Here is a 24,393-nt window from a genome sequence, read left to right as displayed (position 1 = left end):
AGCTCTTACTTACTATGCTACCAGTACCCTTTTAAAGCCAGATCCAACTTTCTGCAAGTGGTTAAGAGCACCCTATGGGGCAGTTCTACTCTGTCCCACAGGGTCGCTATGAGTGGGAATTGACACGATGGCAACAGGTTTTTAATTTTGAAAAATGTTAAATATTTTTATTGAACATAACATTTATACAGTAAAGTACACAAATCACAGGAAAAGTATTTCTTTTTAGAAGAAAAAGATTAAAAGAAAAAAAACTCTGACAATAAATTTTAACTAAAATGTTTGTTTTTTCATCTGATAGCCAGCATGGCTTGGTTTAGCTTTCATGCAGCTAAGGAAACCAAGAAAAGAAAATGGGTGGAAGGCAACAGCCAGCTACCGCCAGGAATAAGTGCTGTCTCTGAGCGGTTTGGCACTCTTTCAGAGTCAACATGGCAATTGACAGGATTTTCTGGGAGTCTGGAAACTCAGATTTAGTTTGTAAGAAGCCCAAAATGTAATTCCCTGTTGGCAGTGACACTATCCCCTTTGAAGTACTAACCTACTTTGAACGCTAAATATGTTCCAGGCCCCATTCCAAGCACTTCACCTATATGAACACAAGCAATTCTCACAACAGCCCAGTGAGATAGGTATTATTATTATCCTTGTTTTACAGATGGAAAAATGGGACACAGAGAGGTTATCTAACTTGCCCAAAGTCATGCAGCTGCTCACTGGCAGTGAGAATTCAAATGCGAGGCAGGCTGGCTGTGGAGCCCACTCTTTACAGTCAGTCTGAAATGTTGCTTTAAAAACAGAAATGTTTGTGATCTACTGAAATAAATTTGATTCATTTGGGATATTTTTGAATTTTCTCTTTCCTGATGACTTTTGGCAATGTATTTCCATCAATAAAAGTAATCTTGTTTTAAATTCCACTGGGTTGAAGATAAAGGGTTTTTTCTTTTTGCTTTTCTATATCTTCAATCTGGCTTTCATCCATGGATTCAAAACATGGTGGGAGACCTTCTTAGAGAAATTGCTATTATAAAAGTGAGGCAACCATGGTCCACTTGTCTTTTGACAGAATGTAATCTACCAAATTTTAAAATCCCTTAGCCCAGTAGTTCTCAACCTGAGCTGCACAATGGATTAGATTTCACCTGGGATCTTTGAAAATTACAGAGATGGCTGATTTAGTTGGTCTGAGGTATGACCTAGGATCAGGCTTTTTAAAAGCTCCCCAGGATTTTTAAAAGTGATTCTAATGTGGGAGCAAGGTTGAGAACCCTTGTTTTAACTCAATGCCCATAATCATACACTCATTAGTTTACCCTTGGTATTCCTGCCCTTAACTGCTATAGAAATGGTACTAGATGATGGTACTAGTTCACAATAAAGAGTTGAAGAGAGGCAGACCTCTTTATTTTGTTGTCTGGACATGCTCTTCTGTGTTTCTAACATACTATATAAACCAGGAAAACAGCATTTTCCTTTTCTTAAAAAGATTAGACCAAATGATCTCAAACTTTCTTTCCTGTGCTCAATTCTGCTTCCTTTAATATATCTAAGGATAGTTTCTTGGTCACTTCTGTTCAGCCTAAACAGACAAAAGGATAGAGATGGAGAGTTTATCCTTAAGCAGGGAAATAAAGGAGAAAAGTTTAGGGTTTCAAGTTGACCAAATCAACACTCTCATCTTTAGAAGGCCAGCTAGTTAGCCCCCACTACTCAAAGTGTGGCCCAGGGACCACCAGCATCAGCTTCATCAAAGAATACTTAAAAATGCATAAGGCCCCACCGTGGACTTAATCGAATTAGAACCTGCAGTTTAACAAAGTCCCCAGGTAATCCATATGAACTCTAAAGTTTGAGAAGCCCTGGTCTAGGCCACATTCCATTTGCTTAGTGACCTATACACCTACGCCTGTGTCCGAAAGACTGGCAACGTCACATCGTCTTTCAACCTGGTCCCTCAACTGCTTTTCTCTTCCCTAGGTGAGGAAGCTCTAAACGAATACCTCAAAACCAAGACAGTGACACTGGAATACTAGAACAGTGCCATCATCAGGAAACCCTTGGCAGACAGCACCAGTCCTGCGCTCTCAACACTTCAGAAGCCTGGGTGTGCTGCAGAGGAGGTATCAGCCATGAGGGAAACACACACACATACCATCAAGAGGGTCAGGCCACGTGTCTTACATATTGACTCACGTGCCAGAGTATTTTCTAATATACTTTTTATACCTTAAAATGATTTGTAATTGGCAGTTGTTGGATTTTGACTATATTGTTTATTATACATATTTCTAAAATACCAAGCTGCTTTTTTTCCAAGATTAATCTAGCCAAGGTTGTTTAACTGAAAACGTCAAATCATGAAGTTATAAGACACAAGGTACATTTGTTGAAACCTTCGTATAATATGTACAGATTTTAACCTCTGAACCAAACATACAGTTATATGATTTTCTATCATTTCACTCTCAAGGAATAGTAAACCTTATAAGGAATGTGAAGGTAGTTCTTTTTATTATTAACATACGATACATCTTTGTGCCTTTGATGTTCTATTTCTTAACACACTGTGATGGGTGACTAACCCACAAACATTTATTGAGCACCTACTAGGTACAAGGTACTATATTACGTTCTGAGGAATATACAGAATTTAATGAGATGATCTCTTGCCCTGAGTAGTTTAAATTCTAGTAAATACTCAGCTTTTAAAACTAACTTTACTGTATGATATAGTGGAAAGTAGACAGCCTTTGAAGGCTCAACTTGGTTCATATCATACCATCTTACTATCTATGTGACTTTGGGCAACTTAGCTTCTCTGATCTTCAGCTTCCTTATGTGTGAAATGGAGATAGTAATACCTTCCTGAGGGGAGTTATTATGAGGATTCAATGCAATAACATAAGCACCTCTCACTGTGCCTTGTTCATCATAAATACTCAATAAAATTAACTGTTTCCCCCATCACTGTTTAAAAAAATATATTGAAATAAATTAACTAGATGGATTATTCATTTTCTCACAACCTTTTCATTAATCATTGATTCCTACTCTGCTTTTCTCATCCATCATTTTGGCACAGTTCCTGATGCAGCAGCACTGAAAAATGTCACTCAGTGAAAAATGGCAGTGGTACACGGAAAAGGGTTGCTTTTCTTTCTGCAGCTCATGCATCCCTCATAGAACGCCCCAATAATTTGCATTTCTAACAAGTTCCCTGCTGAGAATTTGCATTTCCACCCCAGATACACTGAATCAGAATCCATATTTTAATAAATCCCCAGGTGATTCTTATGTATAACTTCCTGGGATGTTTTCAGAAACACAAATTCTCAGCAGTGGTTTGAACCAGATGAACTGGTTTGAAGCCCTGGTTCTACATTCCATGTAATTCTCTGCTCATGTATCACAGGACCCCATCCACGTCTTTGCTAAATTAAACCGGTTGCCGTAGAGTCATGGAGTCATGGGTGACCTCATGTGTCAGAGTAGAACTGTGCTCTATAGGGTTTTCAATGACTGATTTTTGGGGAAGTAGATCACTAGGCCTTTCTTTTAAGGTACCTCTGGATGGACTCAAACCTCCAACTTTTTGGTTAGCAGCTGAGCATGTTAACCATTTGCACTACCTGGGGGACTCAGCCTTTGCTAAAGCAGCCCCATTTTGCTCACTTTTTCCGACTTTTCCTACTCCCCTCCTGCTACGCTGGACTAAGTATCTCTCCTCTATGCTCCCACTTGTCTTGAAAATAGCACTTACCACTGGGTACTGAAATAAATTATTTACCTTCCTATGCAGATATGAGTGGAGCCCTGGTGGTGCAGTAGTTAAGTGCTACAGCTGCTAACCAAAAGGTCAGCAGTTCAAATCCACCAGCTGCTCCTTGGAAACCTTATGCGGCAGTTCTACTCTGTCCTATAGGGTCACTATCAGTAGGCATCGACTTGATAGCAACAGGTTTTGGTCAGCAGATATGAGCACCCTCCTCCCACCCCTAAAGGTAGGCGGTCTGTCAATAATAACAACACCTATCATTTAGTGAGAGCCTCCTATGTGCCAGACACTATGCTAAGCACTTTAAAAATGTTATCATTTAATCTTCACAACAACCCCATCTAAAATAAGGAAGAAATTGATGTACTCTTCTTACTACCTCCACCACTACCACCCGAGTGAAGCCATCATCATTTTTTAGTTAGATTACTGCTGACGTCTTCCAGCTGGTCTTCCTGATTCCTCTCTTGTAAGGTCCTGTCGGAGCCCTGGTGGCACAGTGGTTAAGAGCTCTGCTCAAAACCTCTAATGGTCCTGATTTCATTTAGACTAAAACCCAGTGTCTTACCATGGCCTACAAACTCCTGTGTGGTCTTGCTCCCCGTTACCTCTGACCTCATCTCTAAACATTTTCCCTCTCATTCTGTTCTAGCCACCATGGCTGCCTTGATGTTCCTCAAACACACCAATCACGCTCCTACCTCAGGGCTTTTGCACTTAGGTTTTAGTTTGACAGTGGTGTGCTGGTAAATTCTTAACAACCAACTCTCTGTGGGGGGAAGGCCCTGATCTGTAGCCTTTTCTAATTTCTGTCTGTAAATATTCTCACCAAGGTCTATTTCAAGCTACCAACTTGCTTTACTGAACATGGAGTTGGGAACATTTGCCCGCAATTAAAGTCAGTACAGTGGGCGTCAGCACACCATTGCCGCTTCCTAAAACTCTTTCTCCATATATAGCCTCACCACTGGCTGCCTCACATCCTTCAAGTCTCTCACCAAACATCATCTTATCAAAGACACATTCACTGACCATCCTTTCTAAGGCAGCACATATGCCCCCACATTCATGCCTTAACTGCCCTGTCATCCTTTATCCCCCTTATCCTCCATTTTCATAGCACTAACCATTACCTGGCATATTCTGTATGTATTTAGCATCGATCTTGTCCCATTAGAATGTAAGCTTTGTAAGCAGATGCTTGTTTTGTACAATGCTGTATCTCCAGTCCCTAATATCGTGCCTGATACTTAGGAGAAGCTCAATAAAAATATGCTTTCAGAATCACACAGCTACTAAGTGACAGAATGAGTATTTAAGCAACAGAGCTGATGGTCTTAACCAAGTTGAGAAGATTTTTATTCCCAGTGCCTAAGTCAGTTCCTAGGAGTCCCTGGGTAGTGCAAATGGTTAAGCTCTGGGCTAATAACTGAAACATGGCTGGTTCAAACCCACCCAGAGATGCCTTGAAAGAAAAGTCCTGGCAATCTCTTTCCAAAAGGCCACAGCCATGAAAACCCTACGCAGTGCAGTTCTACTCTGAACACATGAGGCCACCATGAGTCAGAACCGACTTGACGGCAACTGGTTTTAAATCAGTTCCTGAGTAGCAGGTAGCAGGCACACATTGAGTATCTGTCAAACTAAAACTTTAGTAAAAAACTAAGTTAGTTAAAAAGCTAACATTGGCGATAATGGATATTATCTACAAGAGCTGCTGTGGAAGTAGCTAGAGCTAGGATGAGGAACCAAATTTGGTTCCCCTATACCTGTCCCCCAGAAAATAAAAGCTGTTGAGGGAAACCTGGGCTAGAAGGAAGATACTGTCAGACACAAGACACACTGAATAATGGAGTCTTTCATCTTCATTATTATAATACAAATAATACCCCAGTGGATTTTTAAAGTGATGAAATAATACCTAATTATGTAAAAATATGTAAAATGGGAAGGCAGGACTCTTACCATAATCTTTCTACACAGAAATAACGACAGATGATATCTGGGATTGTTCTAGACTTTTTCAATTAATATATATACTGGGATTTTGTTTCACAGAGTTAGTATAATACTGTGCATAAATAGCTTTGTTAACTTTTTTTTAATTAACAATGTATCATGAGCATATTTCTATGTCAATAAATGTATTTCTGCATATTTTAGTGACTTTTATTCAACATGTTCTCTATTCCTGGACATTTAAATTTGCTTTTTACTATTTTAAATGTGGCAATAAGTCTTATATACAACTTTGAGAACAAAGTCATACTTATTCAATCAGGATAAATTCCTAGAAGTGGAATGCCTGAGTCAAAGGGTGTATCAGTCTATAATCTCACCAACAGTTTCACCAAATATTTGCAACTAATGTGTATTATTCTTATAGCATAACACCTCACATTTAGTGAGTACCATTCTAAGCACTTGATGTGTATTAACTCATTAACTCCTCACAAAAACCCTATGAGGGAAATCCATTATTCCCATTTTACAGATGGAGAAACTAAAATAAATGGCTGGGCTAGGATTCAGATCCAGACAGCTCTAGAGCCTGGGCTTGTGGCATAGTGGCCAAGAAGCCCATGACTACTAGGTGTGGCTGACTGATCTTATCTCCTGACTCCACTACTTACTTACTGTAAGACCTCAGGAAATTACTTAGCATCTTCATGCCATTTGTCCCATCTGTAAAATGGATACAAGCAGAATATCTCATAAGGTTATGATCTTTTTTTTAACAATAAAAAAAAAAGTATTATGCCATGAAATAAGAAGTGCTGTAATAGTACAGTCTGCAGGATTACTTGGTGCAGCGAGGGACTCAGTGACGTTCTTTGCTTCCATCCTTCTGTGCAGACTTTACCCTCAGGCTGGCTCCACTCGTGGCCACTAGATGGCAGCAGTCCTAGGAATCCTATCCAGTCGTGCCACAATCCCCAGTCCCATCTTCCAAAAGAAACCATCTCTTTATGTGCCTTTTCAGGAACGAGACATCCTTTCCTTCCTAAAAGTCTAAAGACGACTTTCCTCATGCCTCATTGGGAAGGTCTGAGTTGCATGCCCATTGTTAAGCCAATCACCAGCAAGAATGAACACAAAGAATGCAAAATTAAACTATTAGGGAAAGTCTACCAGTAAAATCGTCCTTTTTCTTCAGGATGGTGAACCACTGACTTTTAAGCTGAGTTGCTTTAATCGACATAAAGAGAAGGAAAAGAAGGGTCAGTTTAATGAACATTTATTGTATATTCCAACTTGGTGAAGAACACTATGCTAGGCACCGCGGGAAACACGTATGAAAGTAAGATGCAACGTCTTCCTGCCTTTCTTACCACAGTAGTGGATACAAACTACACCGCAAGGCAGTTTTTTATAAGCACCATATTGATGCACAATTAAAATATGGGAATAGATGGGAAGTTTTCTGAATGAAATTTTTGCTTCAAAGACATTATACCTAATACTCTGACATGAAACTGTCATACAGCCATAGAAAGACGGTACTCCACAGTTTGAAGAGAACATGTTATCAATCTCAGCAGGAACAGTTCTCCAAACAGCTGCCACCATCTCACACCTAAACATCTGTCAAAGCACAGGTTGGACAACTCAAAGCGCAGTAATTTACTTTCCAACAAACTATAGGGTAAACTGCTTTAAAAAATAAAAATAAACCTTTTTTTATTAAGGTATAACATACATAAAGTACACAATGTTAAATGTACAGCACGATGAATTTTTACATATGTATGGATTGTGGTAACTCTTAAAGCACCTGGCAGACATAAAAAGTGCTCAGTAAGTACTAGCGAGTTTCACCTGCCAATTTGATTTAAAAAAAAACAAAAAACCAGTCTTGGTTTCATTTGCATTTCCTTGATAAACGGGGTTAAACTTTTTCTTTTTTATTCTGTAAATTACTTGTTCATGTCCTATGGCCTTTTACTATAGAGATGTTAGTCCTTTTTTACTAGTTTGTAAGAGCTCTTTATATATTAATGATTCTCACTTTTTCATATATTATAAATATTTTTCCAGCTTGTCCCCTGCCTTTTAAATTTCTTTGCTGCTCACTGGTTTTTAACATTTCTGTGGACAAATTTGCTGCTCTTCTCCTTTGTGATTTCAGGCTTTGATGTTACCCATTTAAAAGAACCTTTCACAACTCCATTATTAAATCTTTACCCACATTTTAGTATTCTTATAATTTTATTATTTTAGATTTAAATCTTTAAATCCATATATAGTTTATCTTGGCACATGGTATGAGGCTAGAATCTAACCTCATTTGAAATAGTTAGCCAGTCCTCACATTGTATATTGAATTTATCCATTTTACATATTTACTTGAAATGCTATCCTTACCGTATATTGAATTTTTATGTTTGCCTTTATTCTCCTGTCACAAGAATGTCCAGAGGACCTGAATTTAGTTGACTCCCATATCTGTATAGGAAGCCTAGTTAGTTGCATTACATGAGCTAGCCAGGGCAGGAGAGAAAATTAAAATTTTTACATACTGGAATCTATTTCTAGATTGACTATTCTCTTTCACTGATCACTCAGCCTATTTCTACGTGAATATTTTGTATTTCCTGAAAAGTTACGTTTTTATATCCCTCTGACTGGAACAGTCTACCATAGCTTAAAATGTCCTGTACAGTCATTAATTCATTTATTAATATTATTCTGTGCCTATTGTGTGCCATGTACCAGGTTAAATAGTAAACCAGACAAATTCACCTCTTCTCACAACATATCATAATATCCAGCTAAAGACAATCTTTACATATTTAAGCCAATGATGCATCACAGTTGTGTTCTGGGCTACACCGTATAGCATTAATACCCTTTCCAGCTGAGAAATCTCATTTCCAGATCTGTTCATCCTCTTCACACATTAAGGCACAGCCCAGGAAAAGACCAGGAAGGACCTTGAGAATAATCTTCAGAGTATTTACAAGGTGCCTTAGAAGAGCAGAAAAAATAGGGCTCAAAGAGAACCCTAAAACATTAGGCAACCAAGCTGCATCAGCTCAACAGATAGGCAGTCCTTTAAATTCTTAGATTTATTTCCTGAGCAAAAGTCAGGCTGCTGGCAGATCTGAGATCGCAAACAAGTTTAATAATGTTAAGAATGAGGAAAAACTCTAGCCTGGGACCATGCTGACTTCTGAAAGGGAAAACCACCTGTTGTCTGTCTTTGTACCATTCCCTCTGATTTTTTGGTGATGTCTCTACTTTCTACATTTGATAGGTCTCAAACGGTGGGCAGCTGTGTGGAACAGTTTTCATAACTGAGCAAAAAGTATTGCTTTATGAAAAAAGAAAAAAAACAAAAACCCAACACTCCCACTAATAGATTCCACATGTAGTCAGCGGCTGCAGAGTTCCAGACAGTGATCAAATCACACAGCACCAGTTCTCCAAGTCCAAACTGGAAATGAAGTTTTCAAATGAAAATAGATATACCTCAAGGTAGCTAAAACTATATGTAATTTTTTTCCTTGTAACAATCTTTTTTCTTCTAAAAAAAGTCTCTTTCATTGAACCTATCTTTGACGTGAAAAAAGTCTCTGCTGTTACAATAACCTAAAAATATCAGGTTGTTTTATCCAGTGGAGTGATTTTAAAAACAAAACAAAAAAACAGGTAATTTACATATTTTTAAAAATAAATTGGTATTTCTGAAGTCCATGTGGAAGAAACTGCCGACAAATTCACTCACCAATACGCATAAAGTTAAGCTTTCTAAATGCTAAATTGCTTTAGCATGCTATCAAACATCAGTCTAATCTGTATATAGTCCATTTCCTTAAATGCCAGCTTTCATTTTGCTGAAACAAAATACACACAATACTACATAAAACCACACAGGTACCTGAAACGCAAAATAACGGGGAACTGCATCCTTTTTGGCAGAATTAGCAGGCATGCATCATCTGTTTCTTTTCAGATCATTTATTTCATTGTTTCTTCTTTTTACTTGCAGGACTGTCCAAAACTTCTATCTTGCCTTTTCCACCTTCTGAATTAGGAAGTTTAATATTATCTATGGTGATTTCACCAGGAATGCTGATTTCTTCATCCTCAGATTCTGAACTGTTCTCTGAACTGTCTTGTGAACTTTCTTCAGAACTGTCCTCTTCTTTTGAGTCAGACTGATTCATCTCAAACAAGGCCACATCCTGCAAAAAGCACCAGGCAGGAAATTTACTTCAGGGCCACTCCCTTGTAAAGCTATAGTAAAACAACACTAGGAGTAATGAAGGAGCCCTGGTGCCACAGTGGTTAAGAGCTCGGCTGCTAACAGAAAGGTCGGCGGTTCAAACCCACCAGCTGCTCGGTGGGAGAAAGATGTGGCAGTCCATAAAGATTACAGCCTTGGAATCCCTATGGGCAGTTCTACTCTGTCCTATAGGGTCGTTATGAGTCGGAATCGGCTCGATGGAAACTGGTTGTTTCAGTTGGGAACAATGAACATTCAGCACAAATATGGAAGCGCAAGAAATGTTTTTAATTTCTAGTGTTTATATCATATATGATATGGCACTTTTATTCTTTTAGTTGCCATAGTCCAAAATAATGATTCATATTTACTGTAGGTAAAGAGTCTCCCACAACCTAGTCCTATATATCCTGAATATATCTGGCAATATTCAGTTAACAAATATTAACAAGTACTAACATAAGCCAAGCACCATACTAGGTGCTAGAGAGACTCAACAGGAAAAAAAAAAAAAGAAAACCCTTGCAAAAAGACAAAACCCTTATAGCTGGCAAACTACAGCCCTCTGGCCAAATCTGTTCTGCTGCCTGTTTCTTGTGTTCAGCTCGTGAGTTCAATATAGATTTTACATTTTTTTAATGGTTAAAATATCAAAAGAATAATATTTTGTGCAACATGAAAATCATATGACATTCAAATTTCAGTGTCCATAAATAGAGTTTATAAGCCATACTTCTTCATTCATGTAATGTCCATGGCTGCTTTTGCACTACAACAGCAGGGTTGAGTAGTCGCAATGGAGACCATATGGCCTACAGAATATAAAGCATTTACTATCTGGCCCCTTACAGAAACATTTACTGACCCCTAGTCTAGTAGTAAAAGACAGACAATAAACAAATACATATGGAAACACAGTGTCAGGTAGTGACAATAAAGAAAAAGAAAGCAGGATAAGATAATGTCATCAGAGAAAGCCTGTTGATGAGGTGACAAAGACCAAGGAATTCCGAAGGCAGAAATCTGGGGAAGAGCATTCTTCAAAAAGGCAACAAACCACAAGGGAAAGGTCTGGAACAAGGAGGTTGGAGCTAGATGCAGTAAATGAGGGGACTGAGCAGGAGTACGACCAGACAGAGAGCAGCAGGCAGGGTCCGCAGGCCCCTGAAGGACTCTGCGTTTATCAGAAATGAGATGGGAAGCCCCAAGGGTAACAAACTGCACCACACACACTGTGTGAAGAGCAGCGTAGGGAGGTGAGACTGGAAGCAAAGGAGACCTGCCAGGAAACTTCTGCAGCTGTCCAAAGGAGGGACCATAATTACTTGGATCAGGGCAGGTGGCAGTGGAGGTCAGAAGAAGTGGCTGGATTTGGGATATATTCTGAAGGCAGAGCTGACCACATTCGCTGATGAATTAGATATTATTAACAGTAGTGTCAGCCCCGACCAGACACAAGTGTTATAAAGGCAATTCCAGTGTAAAAACATAAACTGAGAGACAATTTTCACTTATGGCTTATATAATGTCATCCCATTAAACATATAATTTATTTTTGTACAATCAATGAATCAGAATATGATGACCTCCCTTGGGCTTTGGGTGGGGGAAGAAAAACCAGGACATTTAGTAAATTAATGCTTCAAGATAACAAATGTAATATATGACTTGAAAAAGCCTCCTATGACTCTATACTACTAAATCCCTAAACTTCACCCAGGGAAGCTTACAGACCTAAAATGATATAAGTACCTATGGGATACTGGGAACGTGAGCTGACTTCCCAAGAAGGAAAATAACATTTGAAATTAAAATGAAAAAGCTTTTTCTTTTTTTTTAGTGACAAGGCCTACTGGTAATTTTACTTTAAAAAACAAAACAAAGTATAATTACCATTTGTATAATTTTTCCAAGAGTCTCATCAACGTTTTCGATATCAAACCGACCAGGTGGTGCAGCTGCCATTTCTTTTCTTAACTTTTCATTTGCCTGGGCCATCTGTGGGAGAAAGGTCTGTACTTGGTCCAATACTAAGGGGAGAAAATATATCAACACTTATGTTAGCGTTTGGCCAAACTTCAATTTCTAAAATCCAAGGTTTCCTACAAAGCACTTCCGAATCTAGTAACAACAGTAATCAACACTTCAAGCAACTGAATTTCCTTGGGCAAGTTAATTATGTAGTGGTTGTTTCTGCCTGTCCACCATCTATTCCCCTTTCTTCTGACAACAAAGCCCTGACTTTCCTTTTAAACTTCTATGACTCTTAGTCACTCTTGTCCCCACACTGTGCACCTACATATTCCACAACCTTGGCCACCACAATTTGGTTCATTGGCATACACAGTGACAGACAGTGATCCAGTCAGGCCAGTAAGAGATCAACTCGGGACTTTTGTTTGAACCGTTGAGAAAGAGAACCCTTCTTTGTGGTAGCTTCCTGAGCTGTACAATGTAAGCCAGGAGCTACTGATAAACTGGCCAACTTGCCACACCTTGGGGAAGAGCTTGCTCTGGATTATGCTAGCACCTAGGACAGCAGAGCTAAGAGATACAGAGCGGCAGACCCCGATGACACTGAACACGTTTTGTTTTTCCAATAAAATAAGTCAATATAATTTTTTTTTTTTTAATGCTTCAGACAGTCTGAGCAGGGTTTCAGTCACTTGCAACCAAAGGAGTCTTGACTAATACATTCAATTTAACCACTCATCTATAAAACAGAGGTGATAAGCAATACAGCATCAGGATCTGCGGAAGACTCATTAACAATCTGTGGTATGCAGATGACACAACCTTCCTTGCTGAAAATGAAGAGGATTTGAAGCACTCACTGATGAAGATCAAAGACTACAGCCTTCAGTATGGATTACACCTCAACATAAAGAAAACAAAAATCCTCACAACTGGACCAATAAACAACATCATAACAAACAGAAAATATTAAAGTTGTCAAATATTTCACATTACTTGGATCCACAATCAACACCCATAGAAACAGCAGTCAAGAAATCAACCAACGCATTGTATTGGGCAAATGTGCTGCAAAAGACCTCTTTAAAGTGTTAAAAAAGCAAAGATGTCACTTTGAGGACTAAGGTGCACCGGACCCAAGCCATGGTGTTTTCTATCACCTCATATGCATGAGAAAGCTGGACAATGAATAAGGAAGACCAAAGAAGAATTGATGTCTTTGGATTATGGTGTTGGTGAAGAATATTGACTATACCATGGACTGCCAAAAGAACAAACAAATCTGTCCTGGAAGAAGTATACAGCCAGTATATTCCTCAGAAGCAAGGATGGTGAGACTTTATCTCGCTTACTTTGGACATGTTATCAGGAAGGACCAGTCCCTGGAAAGGGACATCATGCTTGGCAAAGTAGAGGGTCAGTAAACAAGAGGAAGACCCCTAATAAGATGGACTGACAGTGGCTGTAACAACAGGCTCAAACATGGCAACGATGGTGCAGGACTGGGCAGCATTTTGTTCTATCACACACAGGGTTGCTATGAGTCAGAATGGACTCAAAGGCACCTGACAACAACAGGAACAAGAGGTATTTAATTTCTTTATCGCTCAAAAGAGGCACAGCATATAAACATGCAAATAATGGGCTCTCAAAAGCTTATTAAATTGACTGAAATTGCTACCCAACAGATAACTAAGACGTCTAAAGTATGGAAGATGAAAACAAGACAGTGGTAAAGGCCAAGCAAATGACTTTTGAATGTAAAATAGGGCTGGAAGGATTAATGAAATCATGTACATAACAAAGCTCCAAACAATGTCTGGCCCATACTAGACAGTGAAAAAATGTTAGCTCCCATGCCCCCCTTCAAGTAAATAGAAAAAAAAAGCTGATAAAAATAAAGGTATTTCCATGCTGCAAATTTAAATTTATGCTCTCTATTACCAAAAGATGGAGAATCAGGTCAGATCTTATTCTGCCTTTGTTTTTAAGTAATGCCTACTCATCTACATGTGTGGTATGAACCATGATTCTGAAAAGCCAAATTATTTGTTTGACACTGTGGAAGAGTACATGCTAAACCCTGAAGCTAGGCCAGTTTTAGTTCTCAAAAGTACTGGCCATTTACTTTTAGATTTAAATTTTGAGAGATGAGATGGTGTACTCAAATAATCTCGTCTTAATCATAAATACGGGGGAAGTGGTAGTTTACTAGTAGCGTTCTCGCCTTCCATGCAGGAAACCCAGGTTCGATGCCCTCTCAATGCACCTCAAGTGCAGCCACCATCTGTCCATTAGTGGAGGCTTGCATGCTGCTATGATGCTGAACAGGTTTCAGCAGAGCTTCCAGACTGAGACAGACTTGGAAGAAAGGCCTGGTGATCTACTTCCAAAAAAATCAACCAATGAAATCCTACGGATCACAACAGTCCAATCTCATTATGCATGGGGTCATCATGAGTTGGGGACAGCAGCTAGCAACACCAACAACAATCATATATATAATAATGTTGTTGTGACACGAGAAGTTCTCTATTCCATCCATCACGTCTCACAGCTGACTACACAAAAGCCAATCAGTGAAATCACTGTCATAAACAAATCATTCAAAAGGTACTCCAAAGCCCCTGGATCCAAAAAAAAGACCCATATTGGGAAGTGCTTGTTTGTATTTAACTTCTCATACTGTACAGGCAGTCCTCAATTTACAATGGGCTCCATTCCAACAGCCATGTTGTAAGTAGGTTCTGACATAAGTCGAATACCTTTTTTTTTTTTTAGTTTTCATCATTGCCTTTTATTATCAGTATCTATAAATCTGATCTTTATTTGCGGGCATCAGTGTCATAACCATGAAGTCAGAGTCATAATGGCTGTTGGGACTGTGTGCAGTTCAACTGTCATATGTTGTTAGCGTTGAACACTGCCCAACTTTCTATGCATTAGGTCTCCCTGCACCTATACCAACACAGACTTTATTACAGACCAGGCCATAGCCTGCTATACAGCAGTGTCTGGATCAGTAAATCATAATACTGAACATCTGTGAGTAAATATCTGAGAATAATAACATCAGCAAATTACATGCTGCAATACTGCATGTAGTACGTATTACTTAACGATAAGATGTACAAAAAAAAACAAAAAGGGTAGTCCTAAGTGCGGTTCATCATAACTCAAAGACCACCTGTATATACTTCAAAATGTGACCTCAAGGACATTTTGATGCCATGCTTATGACAATCGGGATTTTACCAACAGAGCACATCCACTCTGTTAATTCTTTTGTCAATCTTGTATATCACAGTTAAAACATTTCCATTTTTTTCCCCATTTTTATTGTACTAAAATTACTTTCATTTACAGGGTCATTTCTGTTTCAATTTTACCATAAAGATTTAATTAACTGGTCAGTTTTATGAGTATATAAAAATATAGTAGTATAATTTCTACTATTGTAAGTTTTCTTCTCTATCATTTTTACAAAGCCCAATTTCACATAATGTGCAGGTTTAAATTCTGTCAAGGATTTCTCTGACTTGATGTTAAAAATAAATTTTATTTTGAGTATCTATATCAGCTCTAATTTTTCCTGGGTCAATTTTTGCAGCTTTCAATGTTACTAACAGGAATGGATTCTTTTGGCAGTGTCTTATTACAGTATATTTTACCATATACAGTTTGGCCATTAGTAATAAATGAAAGAGATATTTAAAAAAACACAATGAAGTCTCATCACAGTTGCATTTAACTTATGCAAATTCAACTATATGCACTTAGCAAAAAGAGAAAGAAATATAAGGTGAAGGTAGTTCCATTTCCAGCCATGATTTACCCTCCCAGCTTAACAACTAGAAAAGTGGACAAAGTATATGAAACAATGGTTTTCAGATACTGGACAACAAGCAGCCCAGTAGAGTGTTCTATGAGAGAGCAAAAACAAAGGAGGTAAGCCCTACAACTGTCCGAGCTTACTGCAGTCCCAAGCTGCAGTGCAGGGAGCAAGAATTCCAACAGACAGGTAGTTTCTATGAGTTGAGGACACAGAGGTCAAACTTTGGAAAAAACAAGGTGGCCAGAATTTTCAGAGCAAAATGCTGAGGAAGAAGTTGTATTGAGAGAGGCCCCCTCAAGTCTTTGGCTGAGTACTGATCTAACGTGTGTAAGGAAACTATCTGAGTGAAGAAAAGAACCAACTGAAAGAAGTAGTATACAAAACAATTCCCAGACATCACACAGTGCTGGGAACAGTTCATGTTCCCACTGGAGTGGGAAGACCTCCTAATACCTGAGGCATCAGGTAGAGTTCTCAGAAAGATACTGACTTAGTAGCAGCCCAAATCAGCCCAAAACAAAAGGGTGGCTTAGACTCATGCCAGAAAAGCCTTGATGGGACCAAACTAATTCCAAGTAATTTAGCTGTGCCCCAGAACAGAGCTCAATAAATTTTAATGGAAAAAAAAAAAAAAAAAAATCCAGCACACAACAACATAAAAGTCAAAATTTCTGGCATCAAATAAAAAGTTACCAAGCCTGCAAAGAAACACGAAAATATGATCCATAAGGAAAGAAAAAATCCAACAGAAATAGATGCAGAAATGAAACAGATGATAGAATTAGCAGATAAGGAAGTTAAAACAGCTATTATAAATATACTCCACAGGTTTAAGAAAGCATGATTGTGACGAGGAAAGAAATGGTAGATATAAAGAAAGGCTCAAATCAAACTTCTAGAGACAGAAACTACTATTAACTGAAAATAAAAATACACTGGATGGAATTAACAGTAAAGTAGATGCTTCAGAAGAAAAGATGAGTGATTTTAAAGACATAAAGGAAATTATCCAAAATGAAACACAGAGAAAATAAATTTTAAGGAACCATCAGTGGCCTATCAAGTGTTGGAGTCCCACCAGAAGGAAAGGAGAGAGAGAAATGATAGAAAAAATATTTGATTAATGGTCAAAATTCTCCAAATTTGATAAAAGCTATAAATCCAAAACTTCCAGAGGTTCAATGAACCCCAGGCAGAATAAAATGAAGAAAACTACACCTAGCCACAGCATAATGAAAACCAGTAACAAAGAGAAAATCTTAAAAACAGCCAAAGGGAAAAAAAAAAGACACATTATATAAAGTGCAACTAGTACTAGATTGAGAACAGACTCCCCCTCAGAAACCATGCAAGCCAAAATACAGTATCATCTTTAAAGTACTGAAAGGAAAAGCTGTCAACCTAGAATTCTACACCCAGCAAAATACCTCTCACAAATGGAGATAAACAAAGGCTTTTTCAGACATACAAACAGATGTCCAGCCAAAGGCTTGTACAAAAATGTTCACAGCACTTTATTCATAATAGTCAAGAATTTATATGTAAATTATACCTTAATAAAACTCTATTTTAAAATAATATTAAAAACAGATTTTTGACAAAGTTGATAAAATTCAACAGGAAATAGATAATCTTTTCAATAGATGGTGCTGATGGACTTCCTCTTTCAGTCCAGGTGGAGTAACAAGGACCAGATTTACCTTCCTGCCTGAAACTGAAAATTCAAGGGGTAGGGGGCAGGAAGTAACAATTTTCAGACATTGGACACCAGACAGAAAAGAACAGTGATCCCTGAGAGAGCAGAAACAAATGAGGCAAACCTCATGATCATCCCCAGCTCACCGCCTGGAGGGAGTGTCAGGCCACAGTGGAGGGAGTGGGAACTGATCCCTTTGAGGCTTTGCTGACAATGAGTCCAGGCCAACCTTTTGTTTTGAGCTGATACGACCCCTACTACTAAGTCAGTACGCTTCTAAGAACTCTACCTGATGCCTCCTCACCTATTAGGAGGTCTTCCCACTCCAGTAGGAACTTAGTTTCCCTGAGCTGAGGAGATGGAACTGGGAGTCATGGGAGGCCAATGTGGCTAGAGTTTGCAGGGCCAAGTACTGTAGAGAGTACTCTGCACAAAGAGAGCTCCAGATATCCACAAACGGTTTCCCACAAGTCTTCAGCTACTGATCAGCACATACATGGGAGGAAACTACCCACGACTGGGGCAAAAACCACCTGAAAGGGGCAGAAAAGAGTCCTTGGAGCTCATAAAAGGCCAGGAATGGTTGACGTTCACACCAAATATTTGTGTATTCACAGGACATTAGATAGAGTACTCAGAAGGGTATTGCCTAAGTGGTGGGCAAAAATTAGTCCTAGGTTAAATGCTGCTCTGGTCCCACCTAAGAGTGCTTGGAAGAATCCATCTGTTTTCCAAGTAACTTAGGTGCACCCAGAACAAAGCTAAAAAAATATATGAATACAAAAATCTCCAGCATCCAACAAAATTCACGTTTGGCATCTGATAAAAAACTACCAGACATGCAACGAAGCAGGATAATTTGACCCATGATGAGAAAAATCTATCCCTAAAACGGATCCAGAAATGTCACAGATCACAGAATTAGACAAGGCCATTAAAACAGTTGTATAAGTATATTCCATATGCTCAAGAATTTAGAAGACTGAGCATGTTAAGCAGAGTCATGGAAAAAGAACCAAATCAAACATTTAGAGATAAAAACTACAGTATCTGACATGGAAAATACACTGGATGGGATTAACAGAATTAACAGCAGATTAAACACTACAAAAGAAAAGAAGAGTGAACTTGAGGACAGAGCAATAGAAACTATTGAAAATGAAACCCAGACTAAAAAAGACAGCCCACCCCCCAAAAAAGAATCGAGCACCAGTGAGTTGTGGGGCAACTCCAAGCACAAAATAACATGTAATTGGAGTCACTGAAGGGAAGGGGAGAGAGAGAAGGAGAACAGAACAAATATTTTAAGAAAGAATGGACAAAATTTTTCCAAACTGATGAAAACTATAAACTCACAGACCCAGTTCAACAAATCCCAAGCTCAAGAACCACAAAGAAAACTACCCCCAAGGAACACCATCATCAAATGGTTGAAAACCAGTGATAAAGAAAAAACTCTTAAAAGCAGCCCAGAGGAAAAAAGAAACTGCATACAGCACAACAAAAATAAAAAAGACAGCAGACTTCTCATGAGAAACACTGTTTAAGTTCTCAGAGTACTCGTGATTTTTTAGTTTATAGAAGCAATAACCTCATGCGTCATTTACATTGGTTCCACTGAATTCTTGTCTTTATTCTCTTTTTAACATTAAGTTATACAGATACTAAGTATTACATGAATGGCCATATAAATGTTGTCTAAGTGTATACATTTGTGACTGTACAGTAGAGCAATATTATAATTAATAAAGAGAACTATCCTGTTGTTGCTAGGTGGTGTCAAGTCGATTTCAACTCATACTAACCCCATGTTACAAAGCAGAACTGCCCCATACAATCTTCTAGGCTGTAATCTTTACAAGCCCTGCTGGTGCAGTGGTTAAGAGCTACTGCTGCTAACCGAAAGGTCAGCAGTTTGAATCCACAAGCTGCTTCCTGGAAACCTTATGGGGCAGTTCTACTCTGTTCTATAGGATCACTATGAGTTGGAATCAACTTGACAGCAATGGGTTTGGGTTTTTTTGTTTGTTTGTCCAGTGTTTACGGGAGCAGACCACCAGGTCTTTCTCCCCACAGAGCCTCTGGGTGGGTTTGAACCACCAACCTTTCTGTTAGCACCCCAGCACTTAACCATTTCGCCACCAGGGCTCCTTGTTGGGTTGCGTTAAAAGTAACACTTTAACATTTAACTGTGTCCAGTTTAATGCGGTGTGGTGGTTTTTTTCATACATGCATATTAAATTTGGGGCTTAGTAACGTCTAAAAATATTTCCTATGGAGAGTAACAATAATTATTTTCAACTTGCAAAAATTCATCCTACAAGCATTTTTTTCAGGAGAAAGTTACCCTCTTCAGGCAATGGAAATCCCAAGTAAGAGTTGCTCCGCTAGACTCTCTGTGGCTTGATATCTGATTATGACGGTAGAAAGTGTCCCATCAAGTAACGGCTTAATTAGGCAAATCTGAGCATCAGAGAAGACTCTTGAGAGGGAGAGAAAGAGAGACGGAGGAGTACTTACAGGGACTCCTCTCTATCCGAACTGTTTGAAGATTAGAGCTCTTTCTGGAATTAGGCTTGGAGTTGATGCACAATCTGTCCCATATTCCTGGAAAAACACACACACAATTTACTATGCCATAAAAAATAATGGCCCATCAGCAAACCTCCCATGACCAGTCTTAAGTCTTGATTGCTCCGCATCCCCTGAGATATTTTTTACAAAGAGGTGCTCCAAGTTCCATTACAACTTGTTTCTCATTGTTTAGTTCTTTATATTTATCTATCACACTTTTCTTAGGCCTGTCTCACACATCTATGCCCCAAAGCTGAGTAATATAAATGCACATTAAACTGTATCTTTCTGGATCAGAAATTCATCAGTAGACAGACATGGATCTGTAATGACAGAATGGAGAAAGCAGTAAAGAATACAATAATGGTTAAGTGAAGCCCGGAAGCATTACTCGCTGTGTAATATTGGGCAACCTACCTAACCTTTTTGATCATTTAGTTTTTTCATTTGTAAGACATGCCTGCCTAGTTAGTTCCCCTTCAGTGAAGATGTCCAGCCTAGACAAAATAGTCCTTTGGAGAAATTTTGTGCCCATTCCCACCCTTACTCACTTTTCAGTTTCATCTCTCACTACTCCTCAAATCGACCCAACTCTCCAGCCCATCGGTACTCCTAGAACAGGATTTGTCTTTCAAAACTCAAGGCTCTGCACGCCCTATTTCCACTATCTGGGAAATCTGTTCACTCTCTGGTACCAAAATTCTGTTCATCCTCAAAGCAAAGCTTTCAAACATTTGTTGAAATTGCTACTTAACGCCTACCAATTGGATTTGTATTAAGAACATGGATTCTGGAGCCAGGCTGCTTGGATTCAAATCCCAGTTTTGCTACTTTCCAATGGCATGATCTCCAGCAAGTTACTTATCTGTATGATAAACCATGCCTCCATTCCCTCACCTATAAAATGTAGATTTTACAGATAAATCCTACTTCATGGGATTGTTGTGAGAATTAAATTAGTTAATTCCTGGAGCACAGTAAACACTACATAAGCTTTGGCTATAATTATTACTATTGTAACTCTTTCAGATACTCTGGGTTCTCACAGAACCTTTTCTTGAAGCTGATATTTACTGAGACTATGCCCAAGACCTTATTCACATTCTCCCTCTTCTCCAAAAATTCTGGAACTACTGTTGTTGTCGTTGTTAGCTGCCATCCAGTCTATTCCAACTCACAGTGACCATATAGGTCAGAGTGGCTGAAGATCAGGAAAGCTTTCACCATACTTATTTAATCTGTATGCTGAGCAAATAATCCAAGAAACTGGACTATATGAAGAAGAACGGGGCATCAGGATTGGAGGAAGACTCATTAACAACCTGAGATACACAGATGACACAACCTTGCTTGCTGACAGTGAAGAGGACTTGAAGCACTTACTGGTGAAGAGCAGAGACTATAGCCTTCAGTATGGATTATACCTCAACATAAAAACAAAAATCCTCACAACTGGACCAATAAGCAACATCATGATAAACGGAGAAAAGACTGAAGTTATCAAGGATTTCATTTTATTTGGATCCACAATCAACACCCAGCAGCAATCAAGAATCAAACAATGCATTGCACTGGGCAAATATGCAGCAAGAGACCTCTTTAAAGTGAAAAAGGAAAGATGTCACCTTAAGGATAAGGTGCGCCAGACTCAAGCCATGGAGTTTTCAACTGCCTCATATGCTTGTGAAAGGCAAACAGTAAATAAGGAAGACTGAAGAACTGATACCTTTGAATTATGGTGTTGTTGAAGAATACTCAATATACCATGGACTGCCAGAAGAACAAACAAATCTGTCTTGGAATTAAGTACAACCAGAATGCTTCTTAGAAACAAGGATGGCAAGACTTCATCTCAAGTACTTTGGACATGTTATCAGGAGGGACCAGTCCCTGGAGAAGGACATCATGCTTGGTAAAGCAGAGGGTCAATGAAAGAGAGGAAGACCCTCAAGGAGATAAACTGACACAGTGGCTGCAACAATGGGCTCAAGCACTGCAATGATTGTGAGCATGGCTCAGGACAGAGTCGCTATGCGTCAGAACGCACTCAATGGCACCTAACAACAAAATTGCCCCAGAGTTTCCTAGGCTGTAATCTTGACTGGAGCAATCTTTTCTCCCATGGAGCCAATGGTGGGTTCAAACTGTCGACCTTTCCATTATCAGTTAAATACACTTAACCATTGTGCCACTACACCCTCCATTTTCCAAACGTGAAGAGTGAGGTTTAAAGAATGTAAATAACTCTCTTAAAGTTCCACAGCTATTTTACTCGTGGAGCTGGGATTCGAACCTATTACTTTTAATTCTTTATCATAATGCTTGAAATTCTGGGTAGATTTCCTGTCACTGTCTACATGAGAGCAGCCCCAAGCAGTAGTATTGTGTGTATACTGGGGGCAGGGGGGATTATTACCCATAATATTCGCTGGCCTGCTCCCCACCAGCCAACTCCTTCAACCCACAAAGGCGACTCTATGACCCTCTCCTTTGAAAAGTTCCGAAGCGTCCCCGCTTCGACGGCCAGGGAGATGCCTGCGGCGGTTGGCAAACGTAAGAAGCACCAGCTCGAGGAGCTCTACGGCCCACACAGCTCTGACCCGGTGGTGGCTGCCCGCCCTACAGCCACCTCCGCGATGGCGGGACTGACAGAGCCCTGCGGCGCCCACGAGGGCTCCCCTCAGGGTTACCGGCCTAAGCAGGCAGCCTCCAGCCCCGGGCTGCTCGGGCCGCCACCCCTCGCCGCACGTGCGCGCCCCACGCCGCCGCCGCCTGTCACCTCCGAGGCCGCCGCTCTCCGCTGTCAACAGCTCCTTGGACACCGACACACCCGAGCAGCCCGCGGTGGACGAAGAACAACTCGGGCTGGGTTGCGGTTTACTGTGCACCTCCATGCTTCCCGCAACCTTCCGATCGAGCCGACCCAGGCCGGATGCAGGAAAAGAGACTACTGTAGAAGGCGGGACCAGGGCTGCCATTGGAGGGAACTCGGCGGTGGGCGGGGCGAGGGGGCGGGGCGGAAGGGGGCTACGCCTGGCGGAGCGACACCGGGCGGAGCGACTTGGTTGCGCATAAGCGTCGGGGTATTCTTAGCATGGAGCGCCTGGGAGGGAAAGGAAGGTTGGGACTCTTGCGCCAATTATTGGGAAAAAAAGCTGGTAAGGCGCTGTTTAAACAAAATATGTAAATGGTAACATGAAGAGCGCTGCATGGGGCTGCCCTCCTTTTCATTCTTAAGCAATATTTTTTGACCACCTGTAGTATGCCCAGACCTCTTCTAAACGTTGCGGGGTTCCCAAAAGCAGAAATCTTGAACCTGCCTTTTTCTACTCGTTTTGGAGCAGGGGTTCCACAGTCAGTCAGATTAAATCCAGTCCCAGATCACTCTCTGAGCCTCAGTTTCCTCCTTTATAAAATGGGGATAATAATACCTACCTTACAGTTTTGTCCTGAGGGATAAAAGAAGAGGACTAAAATGTATGTAACGACACTGTCAGCCATGTTGTTATTATCGTAATAGTAAGTTAATGTAACCAAGTTATAAAACATAGGGCACAAATAATTATGGGAGAAATGACAGTAGGTACTGAGATAGAAGTTGAACAAATGAATATTTGTTAATTAACTCTTTCACTGATAGGTTGACAAATTGAAAGTCTTTCCACCTCAGTAGTCTGGGGTTCTAGCCTCTGGAAATGTCCTCGAATCTCTTTTGTAAATTGATTGACAGAGACCAGAATCACCCCAGGGGGCATCTCTGATTCTTAACAATAATTTAGAATGTTAGACATTCAGATCTGACAAAGATAAAGACGCACCGGCAAAATAGTCTTCCTTCTAGAAAATGATGTTGTTAACCAGAAAAATAGCTTTATAAAATATAATGATAAATATAAACGATAGCTTTTCTCACTTTTAATCTCTTTAAAAGATAAGGAGTGTTTACAGCAAAAATAAAAAACTGATGAGGAGCACTAAATTTTAGAGGAACAATGAATCTGGGACATCTTGTGTACCAGAAAGCAATGAAGCTCTCAAAGACTATTAGGGCATGTTATGAGGACTCAGGAGCAAACTCCAAGAGATTCCTACTAGCCAAAGGTGGGACAGTTAGAACACCAAGAAGAATAATGTCTGTAGATGGTTGAAACACATCAAATACATTAAAAAGCCATGATTCTATAATAATGATAAAGAAAAAAATTGAAAAACCTTTCATTAGTTGCCTTTGCTGGTTGTTAGAACACCAACTCATTACTCTGGAAATTGATAAAGGCAAAAATAAAGCATTTTTCTAACCTTTACTG

General features: G+C 39.6%; 2 protein-coding genes across 4 annotated transcripts in view; one reads left to right on the top strand and one right to left on the bottom strand.

Moving 5' to 3' along the window:
- The window catches only part of ALDH1L2 (aldehyde dehydrogenase 1 family member L2), an 85,961-nt gene extending 82,075 nt beyond the window's left edge, over positions 1 to 3,886 (top strand). For both annotated transcript variants that reach the window (XM_004373782.2, XM_023728996.1), the window contains one exon: positions 1,981 to 3,886. In XM_004373782.2, coding sequence (XP_004373839.1) covers positions 1,981 to 2,036 — 56 coding nt within the window. In that variant the 3' untranslated portion in view covers positions 2,037 to 3,886. The remainder of the gene's footprint in view (positions 1 to 1,980) is intronic.
- Positions 3,887 to 7,974: 4,088 nt separating this feature from the next.
- On the bottom strand, positions 7,975 to 23,016 carry NOPCHAP1 (NOP protein chaperone 1). Of its 2 annotated transcripts, XM_004373781.3 has the most exons (4): positions 22,866 to 23,016; positions 20,033 to 20,119; positions 11,901 to 12,037; positions 7,975 to 9,966 (listed from the first exon to the last, which is right to left on the bottom strand). In XM_004373781.3, the coding sequence occupies exons 1-4, from the start codon at positions 22,978 to 22,980 to the stop codon at positions 9,745 to 9,747; spliced, it is 561 nt and encodes a 186-aa protein (XP_004373838.2). In that variant the 5' UTR covers positions 22,981 to 23,016; the 3' UTR covers positions 7,975 to 9,744. The 2 variants fall into 2 exon arrangements, with proteins under 2 accessions (XP_004373838.2, XP_023584765.1); XM_023728997.1 differs by lacking the exon at positions 20,033 to 20,119.
- Positions 23,017 to 24,393: the final 1,377 nt, after the last annotated feature.

The sequence above is a fragment of the Trichechus manatus genome, unplaced genomic scaffold (assembly GCF_000243295.1).
Source record: "Trichechus manatus latirostris isolate Lorelei unplaced genomic scaffold, TriManLat1.0 scaffold00027, whole genome shotgun sequence".
NCBI classification, from domain to species: Eukaryota; Metazoa; Chordata; class Mammalia; order Sirenia; family Trichechidae; genus Trichechus; species Trichechus manatus.
The sequence above is the reverse complement of the archived record's forward strand: the minus strand, read 5'-3'. Positions and strand labels throughout refer to the sequence as shown.